A 17,423-nucleotide genomic window follows, 5' to 3' on the forward strand; every position below is an offset into this window, starting at 1 on the left:
TGCTATGGGAAGAGGACCAATTTTCCTTGCATTGTCCAGGCCCAGTTCTGTGGAAGCACAGAGGAAGAGTGACTAACCCAACTGGGACTGGCTGACTTTCTCCAGAAGGTATCCAAACTGGAAAAGGATATTTGTACCTGCAGGTTTGAACTTGGGTCAGGCTTCTCAGGCCTCGAGTCTCAGGGTCTGGAGTTGTATCCACTAAGCAGGAGAGCACACTTACCCCCAAATGGGCCTGATCAGGCCCTCCTTACAAAGCACAGGGCTTCCCAGGGCCACCAATCCACTCAGTACCATCAAAGAAACAGAAAGAAGTCAGGCCTTCCTAGAGAGCCTTCGCTGAGGGCATGGTGTATATAACCAGGCTTAACCCAGACACAAATGGCATAAAGGAAGAACAAGTGGTAGCTTCTTCCTTCTTTCACACTCCCAGTGAAGCATGCCTGCTGTCAAACCTGGGGGACAGCAAAAATAAAACTAGTCTCTCAGGGACTTCCCTGGCACTCCAGTGGTTAAGACTTCTCCTTCCAATTCCAGGGGTGCAGGTTGGATCCCTGGTCAGGGAGCTAAGATCTCACATGCCTCGTGGTCAAAAAAACAAAACATAAAACAGAAGCAATATTGTAACAAATTCAGTAAAGACTTTAAAAATGGTCCACATCAAAAAAAAAAAACCACTAGTCTCTCATCATAGGGAAACCAAACCAATGACTTCTAGGTTACAAGGAAATGAGGGTTGGGGAAAAGGGTGACTTAATTCCTCCCATCTGTCTGGTTGCTACACCCACACCATACATCTTTGGGGAAGCCTCCCACGCAGGCTCTGATCCACTAACCACAGCACTCCAGCTCTGAAAGGGGCCCTTTTCCTTAGACGCCCTGTTGGTTAGTAATGGCCAAGATGCTGGGAGGGAAGAATGGAGGGAGGGAGGGATGTTCTCTGAAGAGCAAGAGGGCAGCTGGCTTCCTGCACAGCTGTGTGGGTGGCAGTGAGCTAAGAGGTCCTGTTCTCTTCTCCATCAATCAAGAAAAAATGCGCAATTTTAAAAGTTCAAAAACAAAATCCAAACCCAAACAACCTCCAAATTATATTAACATGGTGGTGGCCTGACACTCCGGAAACCAACCATGGAAGGGGTAATTCTAACTTCTTCCTCCTGCTCTCAGGCAAGGGTAGCCTTTTTCTTTTTCCACAGTTGGTCTCCATGGAGCAACACTGCCTGGTGTCCTGTTCCCGGAGGCCTGGCCCGGCTTGGGCACCTCACCACAGCAAGGAGGAAAACACAGAGGCTTCTCCTCTCTTCTCTCTTCGGAGAATGGTGGTCAAGATAGAAGCTCGTGGTTGGTGAGAATTGCATCAGGTAGTAATAGCCTTGTGGAAGGTTCTTCATTCCTTCGAGTTTCAGGGCCCTCTTACATTAAACTGGAGATAATAATACTACCGACCTTCCCGGGGCACTATAAGGGTTCAATAAGATCCTCTCAGAGAAGAGCTGTGAAACACCATATAAATGGCAGGTGTCCTTATTTTTCTTTTTTTCTTTTTCTGTCTTCAGGTCCTTCTTATTTATCCCTTTTGCTTCCTTTTTTCCCCTCCTTGCCTCCTTCTCCCTCCCATCACCCTCACTGTAGTGCCCTTCTTCACCCCATTTGGCCTTAATATGTCCACAGAAGAATTCTTTTTTTAAATATAAATTTATTTATTTATTTATTTTTGGCTGCATTGGGTCTTCTCTGCTGTGCACAGGCTTTCTCTAGTTGTGTCGAGCGGGGGCTACTCTTCATTGTGGTGCGCGGGCTTCTCATTGCAGTGGCTTCACTTGTTGCAGAGCACAGGCTCTAGGCGCGGGGATTCAGTAGTTGTGGTGCACGGGCTTAGTTGTTCTGCAGCATGCGGGATCTTCCTGGACCAGGGCTCGAACCCGCCTCCCCTGCCTTGGCAGGCGGATTCTTAACCACTGTGCCACCAGGGAAGTCCCCACAAAAGAATTCTTGATTTCTGTGGCCCCTGTGAACTTGCTCCCCCATTCATTCCCATCTTGATGAACAGAACCATTATCTGGCCAGTTTCTCAGGCTAAAATCCAAGAAATCATCCTTGATTCTTCTCTTTCCCACAGTGCCCACATTTGATCCATCAGCCTGTCTTATAGGTGGTTCCTCCGATACGTATCCTGTATCTTACCATTTCTTACCACCTCCTCTGCTACCACCCTTCTCCTGGCCACCATCATGTCTTGCCTGGATGAATGCAAAGGTCTCCTAACTTTTGCCCCCTAGGACCCCTTTTCTGTATATCAAAGTCATACTTGTAAAACATAAATCAAATCATATCACTCCTCTGCTCAAAACACTCCACTGGCTTCCAAATTGTTTACCATCCAGTCCTTACCTCCCTCTTCAACCTCCAATGACTATGCTACAACTCAGGGGTTCCTTTCTGTCACTCACACATACTAAACTTATTCTTTGCATGCCTGATCCTGGTTTGTCCTAGTTCAGATGTTACCTCCTCAGAGAGGCCTTTTTTGAGCCACCTACGTAAATTAATTCTGTCCCTACTGACTCTTTAGTAGATCACTCTTGTGTGTGTGTTATTTCTGAAATTATCCCATTTCTTTATTTACACATGTATTGTTGGTCATGTCAGTCTTGCCCACTGTACTCCAGTGACAAGAATAGTACTTGGCACATTATAAGTGCCCGTCAATTTTTTTTTAATGAATAAATGAATGTACTTGCTCCAAAATTACTTCTTCTCCCCCCCCCACCTTACTCCATCAAAATGCCCTCCCTCTTCTTCAGAGCATGGATTTCATTTGAAAGTTGACAGAGAGGCCTCCACAAATATTCGCTGAATGGATGAAGCTAAAACGAATTATGGGGCTTCCCTGGTGGCGCAGTGGTTAAAAATCCGTCTGCCAAGGCAGGGGACACGGGTTCGAGCCCTGGTCCGGGGAAGATCCCACATGCTGCAGAGCAGCTAAGCCCGTGCGTCACAACTACTGAGCCTGTACTCTAGAGCCTGCAAGCCACAACTATTGAGCCCACGCGCCACAACTACTGAAGCCCGCATGCCTCGAGCCCATGCTCCACAGCAAGAGAAGCCACCGCAAGGAGAAGCCCACGCACCTGAACAAAGAATAGCCCCCACTCGCCGCAACTAGAGAAAGCCCACACGCAGCTATGAAGACACAATGCAGCCAAAAATAATAAATAAATAAAATAAATAAGTTTATTAAAAAAATAAAACGAATTACGTCAACTAAGAACGCCAGCCTCTTAATGTATAGCTATTCCCAGTAGTATTAGCATTCTCAAACAGGAAGCTTGCATTTTCAGGCATAGTTGACAAAGGGAAAAATTTCAGGCCAGCCGAGTTGAAGTGATATGGACTGAGTTTCTGTTCCATGTCTTCTTAAATCCACATATATTTGTTATGACCCTGTAGGGCTCCTTTGAAACCAAAGCTGCCATTAAAATGTAAAACAATAATTGAAAAGCATTGCTTGTTTCTAAGAAAAGAATTGTGAATTGAGAATCAGAGGCCTGGGTTTCAATCCTGGATGTGCCACTAATTAGCTTCTTGGACAGGTTGCTGATGATAACTGTCATTTACTGAGCATCTAACATGTGGCTGACCTGAGCTAGGCACTTCACTCACATATGCCATTTCTGCAACTCTTCCAGGTGGTTATTTTTAGTATGTCTATTTTATAGATAGGGAAGAAGGTTCAGAGAAGTCAGGTATCATGCATGAGGCCACATGCTAGTAAACAGTGAAACCTAGACTCAGACTCAAGTCTGTATCAGTCTGTATTCCTGTTCCTTCCCCAGCACCCTGATAAGGCACCTTGGGGCAGGAGAAGAAACTCTAAGGAGTTGCTCTCTGAGATCTTTTTCATGTAATTTCTTCACTATATGTTTTCTGGATTTGAGAAGAAAAGAATACAAGTGCGGCCCTGAGAACTCATTTGAGAATGTAGCTTAGTGGTTAGAGTACAGCCTTGGATGTCAGACTTCCCGAGTTAACCGCCTGACTTTACCGCTCACCTTAAGCATCTACATCATGCGTGGAGTCAGAGCACCTACCTCCTGGCCCAGGGGGCCCTACTTAGTGAGTACTCCATGAATGTTAAATATTTATTAACCTAATAATGATTACTATGTACATCATAAAAGAAAGTCTCTCAAAGGATACTGAAAGGAAAGTTCACAGAGAAGAGGTAGATGTTTCTCAGTACTCACAAGGGCCGGATCTCTTCTGCTGGCCAATCTTGAGAAGTGGCTGCTGCTTCAGAGGCTCCCAGAGTCACTGTGTCAGCCAAGTAGATGCCCACGGGAGCTCCAGTGAAGCCAAGGAGAGCTTTTATCAGCAGCAGGGGCAGGAGGAGAGAGCAGCTGAAAAGCAGGAAGCCCAGAACGCACAGGAAACATTAGCTGTAGAAACAGTGTGCTCGGAAAAGCCCAGCCCTGAGTGAGGACTGGAGGCTTGAAGCTTAGAGGCAGGAAAGGGAGCCCCACGAAGAGTTCAAAGTAACTCATTGCTCCAGAGTTATTTCTGTACCATTTTCTCTGACTACCGAAGTAATACACTGGTACTTTACAGAGCTTTATATAATGCAAACAGCAAAAGTGTCCCCTACCAAAGTTTTTAAGAATCTTTTTATTGAAGTTTAATACCTGTAGAAAAATGCACAAATCATGCTCAATGAATTTTCTCAAAGTGAGGTGCACGTGGGAAGCCAGTACCTAAATCTTAGACTATAATATTATCAGAACACCAGAAGTTCCCCTATCTTCCCCCTTCCAGTCATTATCAATCCCGATAGTAATCCCTTTCCTAATTTCTTTCCCCATAGATGAGTTTTGCCTGTTTTAAAATTTTAAATAAATGGGATCACACGGAACGTCTCCTTTTGTGTTTGGCTTGACTCAGCAGTATGTTGTGAGATTCATCCATATTGCTATTTAATATTTCATTGTATAGATATACCACAATGTATTTATTCATTTCATCATCAAATACTGATGAGTATTGGGGTAGTTTCCAGTTTTTAGTTTTTGTAAATAATGCTAAGATCACTCTTGTACATATCTTTTGGTGAGCATATGTACTCATTTCTCTTGTATATATCACTGGAAGTGGAATTGCTGGGTTATAGGGTATGCATATGTTCAGCTTTGGACAGTCAAAGTACATGTAAGATCTCTCTGTGGGCTCCCGGAGAAACTTCACAATGTCACAACTCTCAAAGACAAGAGGATGAGGAGGGGGCATCTAGTAGCCCTTGTCTAACGGCCTCCCAGTGGAGGTCTCTGCTTCCACTCTATCCAGGACAACATGACATGTCCCAAATTCCATTCATCCTGTCATCCCCATTCATCCTCCCCAGCAAATGCCCTTCTTTAAACCCAATCACACTTCCAGGGCAGGACTGCATCACATACCTGTCCACTTGCTGGCCTTGGATTGGATTTTAGTCATTTCTTGTACTCATTCATCCAAATAACAAATATTGTGTGCCTATAACTCAATTGCACTCTTTTACAATCTGGGATTGGAGCAATGTACACACCCCTATCTTCATGGGGCTAGCATTCTAGTAGGAAGAGATAAACAAAAACAAATAAGAATATGTTAGTGGTGATGAGGGCAATGAAGAAAAATAAATCAGAATAATAAGGAGAGTAAGAGGAGTGGGGTGGGAGAGGAATGTGCTATCGTATAATAGGGTAGTCAGAGAAGGCCTGCAAGATCTGGATTATGTTTTAAATGATCACTGGCTATTATGTTGGAAATGGGCTATATGGGAGTAAGGTGGAAGAAAGGAGACAGGAGGCCACCACAATAGTCTGGGTAAGAGGGAATTCTCTGGTGGTCCTGTGGTTAGGACTCTGTGCTTTCACAGCTAAGGGCGCAGTTTCAATCCCTGGCTGGGGAACTAAGATCCCGCAAGCCACGCGGCGTGGCCGAAAGTTAAAAAAAAGTCTGGGTAAGAGATGACAAGATTTGCTGATAGATGATAGATGGAATGTAGAGCATGAGAGGAGAGTCAAAGGTGACTTGTTCCCTCCAGAAGCAATGCCTGCTTGCACAGACAGCATAGGCCCTGACTCCAGGGTCTGCCCACTGAATGGGCAGATGTCCTTCCCGGTTACAGCCAGCCCAACTTCCTATGTGAAAGATCTATTCTCTCCTGTCTCACAGATGGTATGATATAAGTACTAAGACACATGATTAGAATCAGATTACCAGTTGCAGCTCTCTCACTTACCAACTGTGTATCCTCGGGCAAGTTACCTAACCTCTCCAAGCCTCAGTTTCCAATTCTGGAAAAATGGAACAATAGTACCTCCTACAAAGGGTTGTTGGGGATACTGAGATAGTATACATAAATAGGCCTGGGCTATTTATGGGCTTAGAAAATACCTATGTTAAACTAGCTCCCAGTTAAAACAAGCAGACAGAAGGCTATGGAGTAAGGGTTATCTTTATTTGAATTGCAAAGTATAAATATAAACCAGGTTTGGAAATTCAGGTTTGTAACAGTTCAGTAATGGCACCAGAAACTTCCAGAAGGGACCACGACAGCATACCTTTGTAGTTTTGGTGAGGTGGGTGGGTTTACACAAAAGCCCTCCTCACCTCCAACCTTCTCTGTAGCAATTGGTAGGTTATCAATTACTAAGAACAGTCAGCTCCAATGTTTCCTGTTCCTCCTCAGCCTTTCTCTTTGCTAATACCTTTTCTAGATTATCCTCTGCTGCATTGACCCCTGCATGGAGTAGCACCAGAAGAATGGCAGGATAAGAGAAATGTCTTGACACAAGGGACAGTGAGTTCCCACTCTGTGGACCAGGGCCCATGGAGGGTGAGGGGCCAGGAAAGCTGCAGGCATGGAAGCCCAACTTCTTCTGAGACTGGGCAGGGAGAGGACACACGGGAATACTGATATCTGTTACATCTTGACATCAGCACCTTGGGCTTTCAAAACACAAACGGTAGACACAATCGCCTAGGCAAGACTGCCGTCCAACTCATAGAGTGGATCTGACAAAGTTAATTCCTACATCCTGACCATACAGAACTCCCCCTGGGGCACTCAGATCATGGAAGATCTTCCGAAATGTGGACAGACAATAGATTACTACAGATGGATCACAGAGCCATCTCACATTTGCAGCAGAGGAGAGTAATGCTGAGCCAGATGGTGGGGGATGCAGGGTGGAGGGCCAGGAAATTGCCAAAGTAACAGTCTAGGCACTTGAAATATTATTGTTAGATTGTTAAAAACTAAATAAATTAACATACATAGAATAAAATAAATATATAATTTAAGAGGCATTTTACAAACAAACAAACAAACAAACAAAAATAGTTGTTATTTTTCCATCTGGGTAGAAGTCCCAAAATTCAGAGTTCTCAGGTTTATGGTATTTCACAGTTAACTCATCAAATCCAGCACTGAAGGGTCCAAATGGCAGATCCCTTGGTGGCTTCTTGAGTACATGGCTTCTCAATCTTTGTTACTTTCTTCCAGTCCCCGAATCTTTCTTTCTTCCTCTCCTTCCTTTTTTTCAGGCAAAGATCCTGGAGCATATGGAATTTAACTGGCATTTTAATCCAGAAGATAAGTGTTTAAACAAACTTATGGGGGTAAGTAGGGCTTGGTGGAGGAGAATCAGAAGGGCACGAAGGTCCCTCACTTTTGCTTTCTTCTGACCCAGATCCCACTGGACATATTCTGTTTGGCACTTGAAGGCTCTGGTATTTTGGCAAAGCAGTTATGGGAGGCCCAATTTAGATGGCAACTGGGGATGAAGGAATCTTCATGGCTAGTTGTGAAGTCCTTCCCCTCTGCAGAGTCTGTGATCAACTTGTATCTTCTCACAGGTAGCAGTCCCCAGCTGATTCCTAAAGCACAAGAAGAAGGCATTTAAAGCTGGATCCAGCTTAAGAGGTCTTAAGAGTCTCCTTAAGATCTTCTGGGAAGGGGTGGGAAGGAGAAGAGACAAGGACGAGAGAAGCTGTCTTCTCAGGCATTGGTCTTGGGTATCTCTCTAGCAACTTCCACCCTAAGTGGAGATGCAGCACCAAGAACCTTTGTGAAAACAATTCTTCAGTGGGACCCTGACTCCATAGCAGCCTGCCCCCTAACTCCTAGGTCAAGAGAAGAATTCAGCATGCCTAGAAACAGATCCAGGAAAGGCGGTGATGGTACCATGGGGCAAAGGATGGACCATTACCTTGAGCACAGGTTTCTCTCAGTGGGACGTAGTCATGCCCAATTTCACTTTCTCTTCATTTTCCACGTCATAACCTCCTCTCCTGTGGAACCTGAGGAAAGTAAGTTTTGTGAGCAAGCTCTGCCTGCTACAGCAGGGTGCAGGTCCCAGAGCTGGTCCTTCCAAAAGATTCTGGCCCAGGGATTCTCTCCATACTTGGAAAAGCCCAGAGGATACAGCAGCTCAACAGACCTCTGGCCAAAGGTCCAACTGCCCCAAAGGATGCCTGTCTCTAATGGCAGGCTACAATTTGCTAAGAACTTTCACCTCATTTATACAATCCTCACAACATCTTTATGAGGTAGGGGAACAGAGATTACAATCACTGAAAGATTACAACCCTTAGAAAGACAGGTAACTTGATCCAGGTCTCACAACACATGAGTTGCACTGCTTGTAAATGGGCACAGAGTGCTTAGTAGGTCTCCTCAGTCTAGAATATAAGCTGGATTGAAAGCATGGCCTGGGGACTAGATGCCTCAGATTTGGAAGGAAACACCAATAGCACCACCCATGCCCTGACTACCAAACCACCCCCTAATGCCATCAGAGAACAGAGTCAGGAAAAAGAACTGTGTGAAGATGTGGCTCCATGGGTGGGTTGCTGAGCCTGCTGTGAGAAGCAGGACCTCCTATGGCCTGGCAATTTTTGCCCTGGGCTCTAGACACTGGACATATGTCATACCAGAGAAGCCAGGCTCTTGGAGAGCCTGTACTCAGGAATGTTAGTCAGACTCCTAGCCCAGAATTTGGGAGGTTAGAGGGCTCATGTGACCATCAGGTAGAAGACCCTGGAGGAGGAGGAATAGAAGTGATTTGCAAAAGCAGCCTGTAACACTCACCAAAACATGAGAAGCCCCACGATGACCAGCAGACAGACGGATGACAGCACCACGACCACCACAACCAGGATGGTCGTGTGATCATAGGTATATAAACGATTTTTCACTGGTAGGCTCAGCCCATGGCACCTCTCTCCATGGTAACCCGGGTGGCAGCTGGTCCAAAACAGAACAAAGCAGAGATGAAGTTAGTGGTTTGGCTTCACTCTTGGCAACGGGCCACCTACATAAGCCAGAGCCCCCTCCTCACAGCTTCATCCTGTCAGTCCCTAACTGTGATTCCTGTCCTTCCTCTAGCCTTCTCTAGTACAAGACTCTTTAGAAGCCCCTCTAAAGGCTCTGTGGCCTTCCTCCTTCACTCCACGCCCTCCTCTTCTTCATTCCCTTTGGTCCTCTGGCACAAAATTCCTGCTCCAGGCAGGGAGAAAGCAAAGGAGGACTTCAGGTCTTGGCTAGATTGTTCCACGTGTGGATGATTAATTACATGTGTGTTAAAATGTTCAGAGGACTTGGGCACAAGAGCTGGTGGGTTGGACTGTGGGGATTCAGTATCACTCCCTCTAGTGAGGCCCCTCAACACTCTGACCCAGAAATAAACCCAGCCCTCCCCACCGATGCTTCCAGCATCCAGTCCCTCTGCCACTGCCCAGCCTATTAATAGGTCCTGTTCCTTTGCCAGAAGTCATTTTTCTCAAGTTTCCTTCATTTAACTCCCGGCTCCCCCTGGGTGCAAGGCCCAACTTGTAAGCTGAATTTTGGCCTTTGGCCTCTGAACGCTGGGCTATCAGGCCTACTTCATCCCAGGACAAAGCAAACAAACCAAGAAAACATCTTCTTGCCTACCTGTCCTGCCAGTACATTTTAGAATGTCAGACAAAAACCCTTGGCTTTTCTTACTCAAGAAATAAATCAGATGGCAACTGGCTCTTCTAACACAAAACTTTTCCTGGAAGCCCTTGGGAAGACTGAGAAGTGCCTACAGTTGAACAAGCACATTCACGTCCCTTTCTTTTTTTGCAGGGGAGCTGCGCGGCGCAGCTTGTGGGATTTTAGGTCCCCGACCAGGGATTGAACCCAGGCCCTCAGCAGTGAAAGCGTGGTCCTAACCACTCGACTGCAAGGGAATTCCCTCACATCCCTTTCTTTATCTGAGCATCCCAGAGATCCTTTGATGTAGGTAGGAGCCCATGTTACAGAAAGGCAGAGCTATTTTCCCCACAGTCACACAGCAGGGCAGAGACATAGACACAGATTTTCTGACGGTGAGCTCAGTGTGCTGCCCACACACATCCATAAATGCCCAGTCAGGGATGCAGTGGCACTGTCTGCCTGGGGACTTTAGGCCACTAACTGCTGAAGGAAGCACCGAGAACCCGGTGGCCCTCTATTCTGAACTGCACATCCTCTGGGGAGAAGGTTAGGCACCTGGTTCCTCAGAGCAAGGAATCCCTTCTTCCTGCCGAGAGGTACCAGGAAAGTTCCAAGGAGCAGACGTATCAGACCCAGGGGCCGGGCTGCCCCTGCCTTCCTGCCCAGCACCTCTTCCCTTCCCAGCTCCTCCTGGGTGTTTTGGGGAACCACCTCACTGCAGGATAAATGTAGGTCAGGCCCACAGCAGAGCACACAGCTCCTTGCCCAGCCTCTCCATGCATCTGTCCCATCGGCCCAGGTGGACAAAACAATGACCCCTATCCTGCCGGGACATAGAGGATGCTCTTAGGAGCACCCCTGGAAAATCACTTGTTCAAAGCACTTTACAGTTTATAAGACACTGTCCTTATCGACTAGCTTAACTGAGACTCATAACACCCTGGTAGGCAGGTATAACTTCTTTTACATGTTGAAAGACGAAGATTAGGGTCAGAGAGAGTAAATGATTTGCGAAATGTTTCACAACTAGGGAGCAGAAGGGCCAAATTCCAAATTCATAATTCTTTCCATTTGAACAGTGTAGGTTACCCGAAGGAAACACATATCTGATGGGTCTGATGGGTTTCTGGAGCAGAAACGGAGAGCGGTCTGACTCTGCTCTCTCAGTTATTATTACTGTTATCTTGAATGATAAATAACAATTAATAGCACACATTACAGGCTTACTATGAGCCAAGTACTCTGTGCTCATTGCTTTACAAGGATCATTTCATGTAATCTTAAAAACATCTCTATGAAGTAGGAGTTACTATCCCCATTTTAAAGATGAAGAGACTGAGGCTAAACTTCTGTTAGATAACCTGCCCAAGATTACACAGCTAGTGAGTGGTAGAGCCAGGATTTGACTCAGAAGTCTGACTGACTTCAGAGACTGTGCTTTCCTGCGGGGAGGGAAGGTGAAGTTGAGTCTGTTTTTCACTTCCAGCCCATCATTCAAACCCCACAGGTACTTACTCAGATGATAGAAATAAAGCTTGGCCTCAGAGTCCCGCAATTCAGTTACATAATCCCTCCACCCCCACCCTGAGTCAAAAGGATAATAATGTAAACATCCTAATATTACCCACGTCCCCCTCCCTTTGCAGACAACTCCTGGCTCCCCCAGGGAAGGAGCATTCCAAGCATCCCAGGGTGAGGGCAAGATCGTGTATCTTGCCCAGAGCCAATGACCCATCAAACCAGGATGTGTTCCTCCTACCCACGTCCGTGGCCCATTTCAGAACTTGTATTACAACAGAAGCAAGGACCCTCTAGAGTACAGAGACATCTTCCAAATTGAATTTCTCCACCCCTACCCCAGGAGGTGGAGGGGGCACCATTTGGCGGAGGGGACTCAGAATACATGAGTTCCAGACTGGTCCTGCTGCTATTTCTAGCCAGGTGATCTGGAGCAAGTTATGGTCGCGTTTCCAAGCTTCAGTTTTCTTGTGTGAAAGGCAGGAATAATAAATGCCTACCTCACTAGAGCTTTGTGAAGCTCAAATGAGATAATACAAATAAAAGCACTTAATAAAAGGCCAAGTCCCACATGTGTGGGAGTTACTATATAATCAGATTCCGGAGGATACTGCCCATTATCCTGAGGAAGGGAGCACCAAAGTCAGACGGAGCCAAAGAGAAGGGGGCTCGCCATTCCTTCTTGGCATCTGGGCAGTGAGGCCAAGTAGAGCCTTCAGGCCTGTCTCTCTTCCAGCCCTGAGTCCTCCTCAGGCTAACAGTCCCCAGGTTTCCTCCAGCCACAGGAAACTTTGCAGCCAGTTTCTGGGTCAGCAGCTCATCAGGAGCCCCAGGAAACTGCTCTTTGAGGGCAACTTTTGGCTGGTGACACAAAAGGGTTTTCCTGTGGGTGATGGCTGCAGAGGGCTGGTTTAGGAAGCCGGCCAGCCTCAAGCTCACCACGGCAGCCTGACACACCCCAGCTGGTGGTTGCTGGGTCTGGAGGCAAGAAGGAGCCACAAAGCGTCCCAGATGTAGGTGCCCAGATGTCACATTCTCCCAAACCAGGAGCTCTGTGTCTTCTTGCTGCCTGCTGCCCTGACTACCAAGGGCTGGAGGCAGGAGGCAGCCAAGCCAGACACAGAATTCAGCCCCTTGAAAATCTGCCTAGGAAGCAGACACAGAGTCTTCACATCAGATTCCATGCTCTTCAATTAGAAAAAGCCTTAGGAGACCTCTAGTATAATAGCTGCCCTCTGTAAAATCATGCTCCAACTCTGTAAGAACAGACAGGGAAGAAGGATGCAATCCAATACCCAGTGCAGCCTGGGGGCATGAAAAGCATGTTGGACTGCAAGTCAGGCACCTGAGTGCCTGTCCTGTTTCCACACACTTTATTTAGCTGTTGATCTCAGACAAATCACTTCCTACTTCCGGGCTCCAGTTTCCTCATCTTTCAAGTACAGACAGCAAGCCCTGCCTACCCAGCAGAGGGCTTTTGAAAATACAGGGCTGTATTTTCCCGTCCCCTAGAATAGCTGGCACCAAGTAGGTGCTCAACAGAGACCTGTTGGGCTCAACTCATATTAAATGTAAACTGTAAATCTCCAGGGCAAAGGAAGGAAGGCACTGTCACAGTTACCATCACCATCCCTAGGGCCACCTTGACCCTGGACACCATTATCTAGGTTCTCTGGGCTTAGGTAGTCAGTCAAGCTCAGCTCTCCAGGAGAGAAGCCTTAAAAGGGTTCTCAGCTGAGCAGTGGAAGTCCGTCCACCAACGCCCTGGACCAGTTCGGCCAGATTTGGTCAGACAGATTTCTGGCCTCGATCCATCTTGACTACGCTCAGAGTCACTGCCTCCACCCTGTGCTAATGAGGCCAGTTTACAAATTTAGGACAAACATTCCCTGCCCTGTCTCAAGACTTCTGGAAGAATGATTTGGGGACTGTGTAGGTCACTCTTTTTTTTTTTTTTAACATCTTTATTGGAGTGTAATTGCTTTACAATATTGTGTTAGTTTCTGCTGTATAACAAAGGGAATCAGCTATATGTATACATATATCCCCATACTTCCTCCCTCTTGCATCTCCCTCCCACTGTCTAGGTCACTCTTAAGCAACCCCCTCCAATACCAAGCTCTTTACAAGGATATGAAAGGAGAGGACGCACAAGTGACTGTAGACATGGAGAGGGGTGATGGGTCTGACAATTGCCAAATACAGGGCAACTCTGCTATAGGAGATCAGATGGGACAAGGAAGCTTTAAAAAAAACCCAAAGGATCTGTACCAATCACAGGAGAAGAGATGCGAGGCAGCCAGCCTTCTTGACAGGCTGGGAAGCGGTGTGCACACAGCAATCTCCTGACTCTGTCCACAGCCTCCCAGGTCACAGAGGCTGCCACTCCACAGAAACTCAGGCCCAGCAGAAGAGAGTGCATGTTTACAGCCTGATGTGGGTGTTGGTCTCAGGCACAGTGGTGACATTATGCCTGCCACAGAGCATGGCAGTGTCGTCATCCCTGAGGGGTTGCCAAGGCAGCCATTTGCTGGGCTTGGCCTAGCAGAGTGGCTGGGGAACCCATGGCCTCTCCACCCACACCCCTGCCCAGGGAAGGGGTGGCGCTGCCTGACCGGGCACTGATGCCTACTGAGTTGGGTTCCATTTTCCGTTAATCTTACACAAAGGAAGTGTTCTCCCACCCCCATAGCCAAAGGTCAATACCCACCATGTCCCCCACCTCCTGGCCCTCGCCAGGGTAAGGAAGAAGGGAGGAGGGGCTTCTCCCTGCTCTCACAATGATTGCTTTCTCTACAGTCCGGCCATATCTTAGAATCAACCCACATTTGCTCACTCACATGCACATATGTCTGAGTACACATACCTGCATAGCACATATCCAAATGTACCTCATACCTACCTGCAGGACTTGGGAAAGAAGGCCACGGGAGCTCCACTCCACCCAGGAGCCCCACTCTGCCATGTTTCCTACTGGCTTCTCCCATCTGGAGTAGGGCATGAGGCAGAAATGAAGAACCTGCCTTCAGGTGTCAGCTCTCCTAGCGTGTGCTCATTTCTGAGCAAGCAGGAAATGCCCCCAAAGATGAAAGAGCGTCACAAACCCACGCCACAGGAAATTGCATCCTATGCTGGGGGGAGCCCTTCCGCTGACTAAAAATATTTCCCCTCCTCCCAACTTCCTCCCAGAGGTTGAGAAGAAACTGGGTGGATTTATGAATTCAAGGAACAGTTGACAACCAGGAACAGCTACCAGGCTGACAAAGAGGGAGCTGTTAACAGTCAGCCCTGGGGAAGGGACACTTACATGCAGGATGGAGCCCGGAGCTCCTTCACATATTTGCATTCTCCGTGGATGCAGAAGTCCTTGTATTTCCGAAGACATGGGTCTCTCTTCTTCCCTAACCCCTTGCCTTTCTTCTTTCTTTTCCCACGCTCCTCCTTGCTTGGTGTGGCCAGAGCTTGTGGCTTGGAAGAGAAAGCAGCTGCAGTAGAAAAGTACCTTGTTAAGTCTTCGACTTCCTCAGGGGAAAAAATCAGAACAGCACAGTGTCTGGAAGGATGTTTTGATCCTACCTGAAGTCAGAGGCCTGGGAAGGCCTCTCGGCTCAGTACCTCCCAAGAGCTGAAGGAAGACTGACTGGGCAGACCTCCCAAAAGTGGTGCAGGAAGTAGAGGCTGGGGGGTCCCAAGGAAGGCATTTCATAAACTCAGTTTAAGAACCTCATTCTATGGACTTGAGGACATGGGGAGGGGGAAGGGTAAGCTGGGACGAAGTGAGAGAGGGGCATGGACATATATACACTACCAAACGTAAAATAGATAGCTAGTGGGAAGCAGCCGCATAGCACAGGGAGATCAGCTCGGTGCTTTGTGACCACCTAGAGGGGTGGGATAGGGAGGGTGGGAGGAAGACGCAAGAGGGAGGGAATAAGGGGATGTATGTATATGTATAGCTGATTTACTTTGTTATACAGCAGAAACTAACACACCATTGTAAAGCAATTATACTCCAATAAAGATGTTTAAAAAAAAAGACTACTGGGTCCAAGTGACACTAAAAAATAAAAAAAAAAGGACCTCATTCTAAGAATGCTAGCTTCTGTTGAGTAACTGCAGCTGATTGGGCAATTCTACTGACCTCACTCCCACCCCACTGTCCATCCTCATCTCCTACTCCCCCACACCCACTTGCTTCTATTTTGGCCTTAAATCAGCCTCATTTCCTGATGCTGCACTCAGCGACCCATTTGCAGGAAGACAGCGTCAGAGATAAAAATTGCTTCTGGAGAAGGTACTTGGAGGGTATTTCAGAAGGAAGAGGCTCCTAAAATAAGAACAGTGCCCATGTCCAGGTGGTCCCCTCTGGGGTACCCATTAGCAGCAGCGGACCATGAGCCCAGAGCAGAACCAGGCTCAGGGACAGCAAGCAGGCCACCCCTGGTCAGAGATTTACTGTTTTAACTTTTTAAATTTTTTTTAATTAAAAAAAATTTTTTATTGATCTATAGTTGATTTACAATAGTGTGCTAATTTCAAAGAGCCTTGTTTTTTTGACATCAAGCAAAATATTTACCCTGCTCTGTGTGCTATTTGCAGCTCACCACTTCTCTCAAAGGTCCATTTACATTTATCCCCAGATGTCCTGTTTATAGCTCCCTGTGATGGGGAGTAGAGTGCACAAGAAGCAGAAACATGGAAAGTAAAGAACTACCAGAAGGAACTAGAACAATGATAACTCTCCCCATTCTTTCCACACTTAAAAAGGGAAAAACAACCTCACACAGACATCCAGCTGGGACTGATCATGGGCTATGCCCATCAGCCCAGGGGTCTGACACAAGTCTCCCCTCCCCTGTCCCAGCAGAAAAAAGGTGCCTGCTGTCTATGGCTATAGCACATGTCTGGCAGAATGATGAGCATCATACATTAGACTGGAGTCCTAGGATCCTCAAGGTGGAATTGACTTAAAAAAATATGGCTTTCCATTTTCAGTTGAAAAACTTGAGGTCTCGAAAGGCAGTGACTTGCCCAAGGTCCTACAGGTTTGGGATCTGAAATGTGGTCTCTGGATTCCATATCCAGTGCTCTTTCCCAACACACCAAGCTGCCTCACACAAGCCAGTCCCCTCTTCCAGACAAGCCCAGAGCACCTGGGATGCTGAGCCAGGAATGAGACAATGAATGGGCTCTGAAGTCAGCAGACCCATGCTCGAATTTCAGCCATGTGATCTTGGGCAAGTCACTTAATCTCTCTGAACCCTGGAGCTCTCGGTAAAAAGTGGAGAACAGGTGTTCCTATCTCAGAGGGTTGCAGCAAGGATTAATTAACCCACAATAACATGTTAAGTGCCTAGAATACAGGAGGCACTTAATAAATGGTAACAGTTATTTATTTTAGGGGATAGGATCCCTAACCTGAAAAATAGTCTTTGCCCAGCAAACCCAAGAAAAAAGAAGGGGCAGATGCCAGTAGTCCCATAGACTCTTGTTTCCTCTGGTACAGACCCAGGCCCTTTCAGAACTCAGAAGGTGAGGCAGATGCTCAGAGGAAACCAATGACCATGGCTGTGGTGAAATTGAGGTAGGAGGGCCCAGCCGATCAGAAAAAGGAGGGAGAGGGACTTCCCTGGTGGTGCAGTGGTTAAGAGTCCACCTGCCAATGCAGGGGACACGGGTTTGGGCCCTGGTCCGGGAAGATCCCACATGCCGTGGAGCAACTAAGCCCGTGTGCCACTACTGAGCCTGCACTCTAGAGCCCACGAGCCACAACTACTGAGCCCACGTGCCCCAACTACTGAAGCCCACACACCTAAAGCCCGTGCTCTGCAACAAGAGAAGCCACCGCAATGAGAAGCTTGCGCACCACAATGAAGAGTAGCCCCCGCTCTCTGCAACTAGAGAA

General features: G+C 47.1%; 1 protein-coding gene across 2 annotated transcripts in view; it reads right to left on the reverse strand.

Moving 5' to 3' along the window:
• Window positions 1-6,475: 6,475 nt before the first annotated feature.
• HBEGF (heparin binding EGF like growth factor) overlaps window positions 6,476-17,423 on the reverse strand; it is a 22,779-nt gene continuing 11,831 nt past the window's right edge. The window contains exons 3-7 of one of the 2 annotated variants that reach the window (XR_003678383.2): window positions 14,826-15,003; window positions 9,131-9,286; window positions 8,250-8,340; window positions 7,710-7,917; window positions 6,476-7,593 (exon numbers count right to left, since the gene is read on the reverse strand). Coding sequence is in view for 1 of the 2 variants with exons in the window: in XM_024125256.3 (XP_023981024.1) it covers window positions 8,268-8,340; window positions 9,131-9,286; window positions 14,826-15,003 (407 nt within the window). In the remaining variant the exon portion in view is untranslated. Of the gene's footprint in view, window positions 7,918-8,249; window positions 8,341-9,130; window positions 9,287-14,825; window positions 15,004-17,423 lie in introns of both variants that reach the window. The other variant, XM_024125256.3, reaches the window with a different exon arrangement.

The sequence above is a fragment of the Physeter macrocephalus genome, unplaced genomic scaffold (genome assembly GCF_002837175.3).
Source record: "Physeter macrocephalus isolate SW-GA unplaced genomic scaffold, ASM283717v5 random_228, whole genome shotgun sequence".
In the NCBI taxonomy this organism is placed as follows: Eukaryota; Metazoa; Chordata; class Mammalia; order Artiodactyla; family Physeteridae; genus Physeter; species Physeter macrocephalus.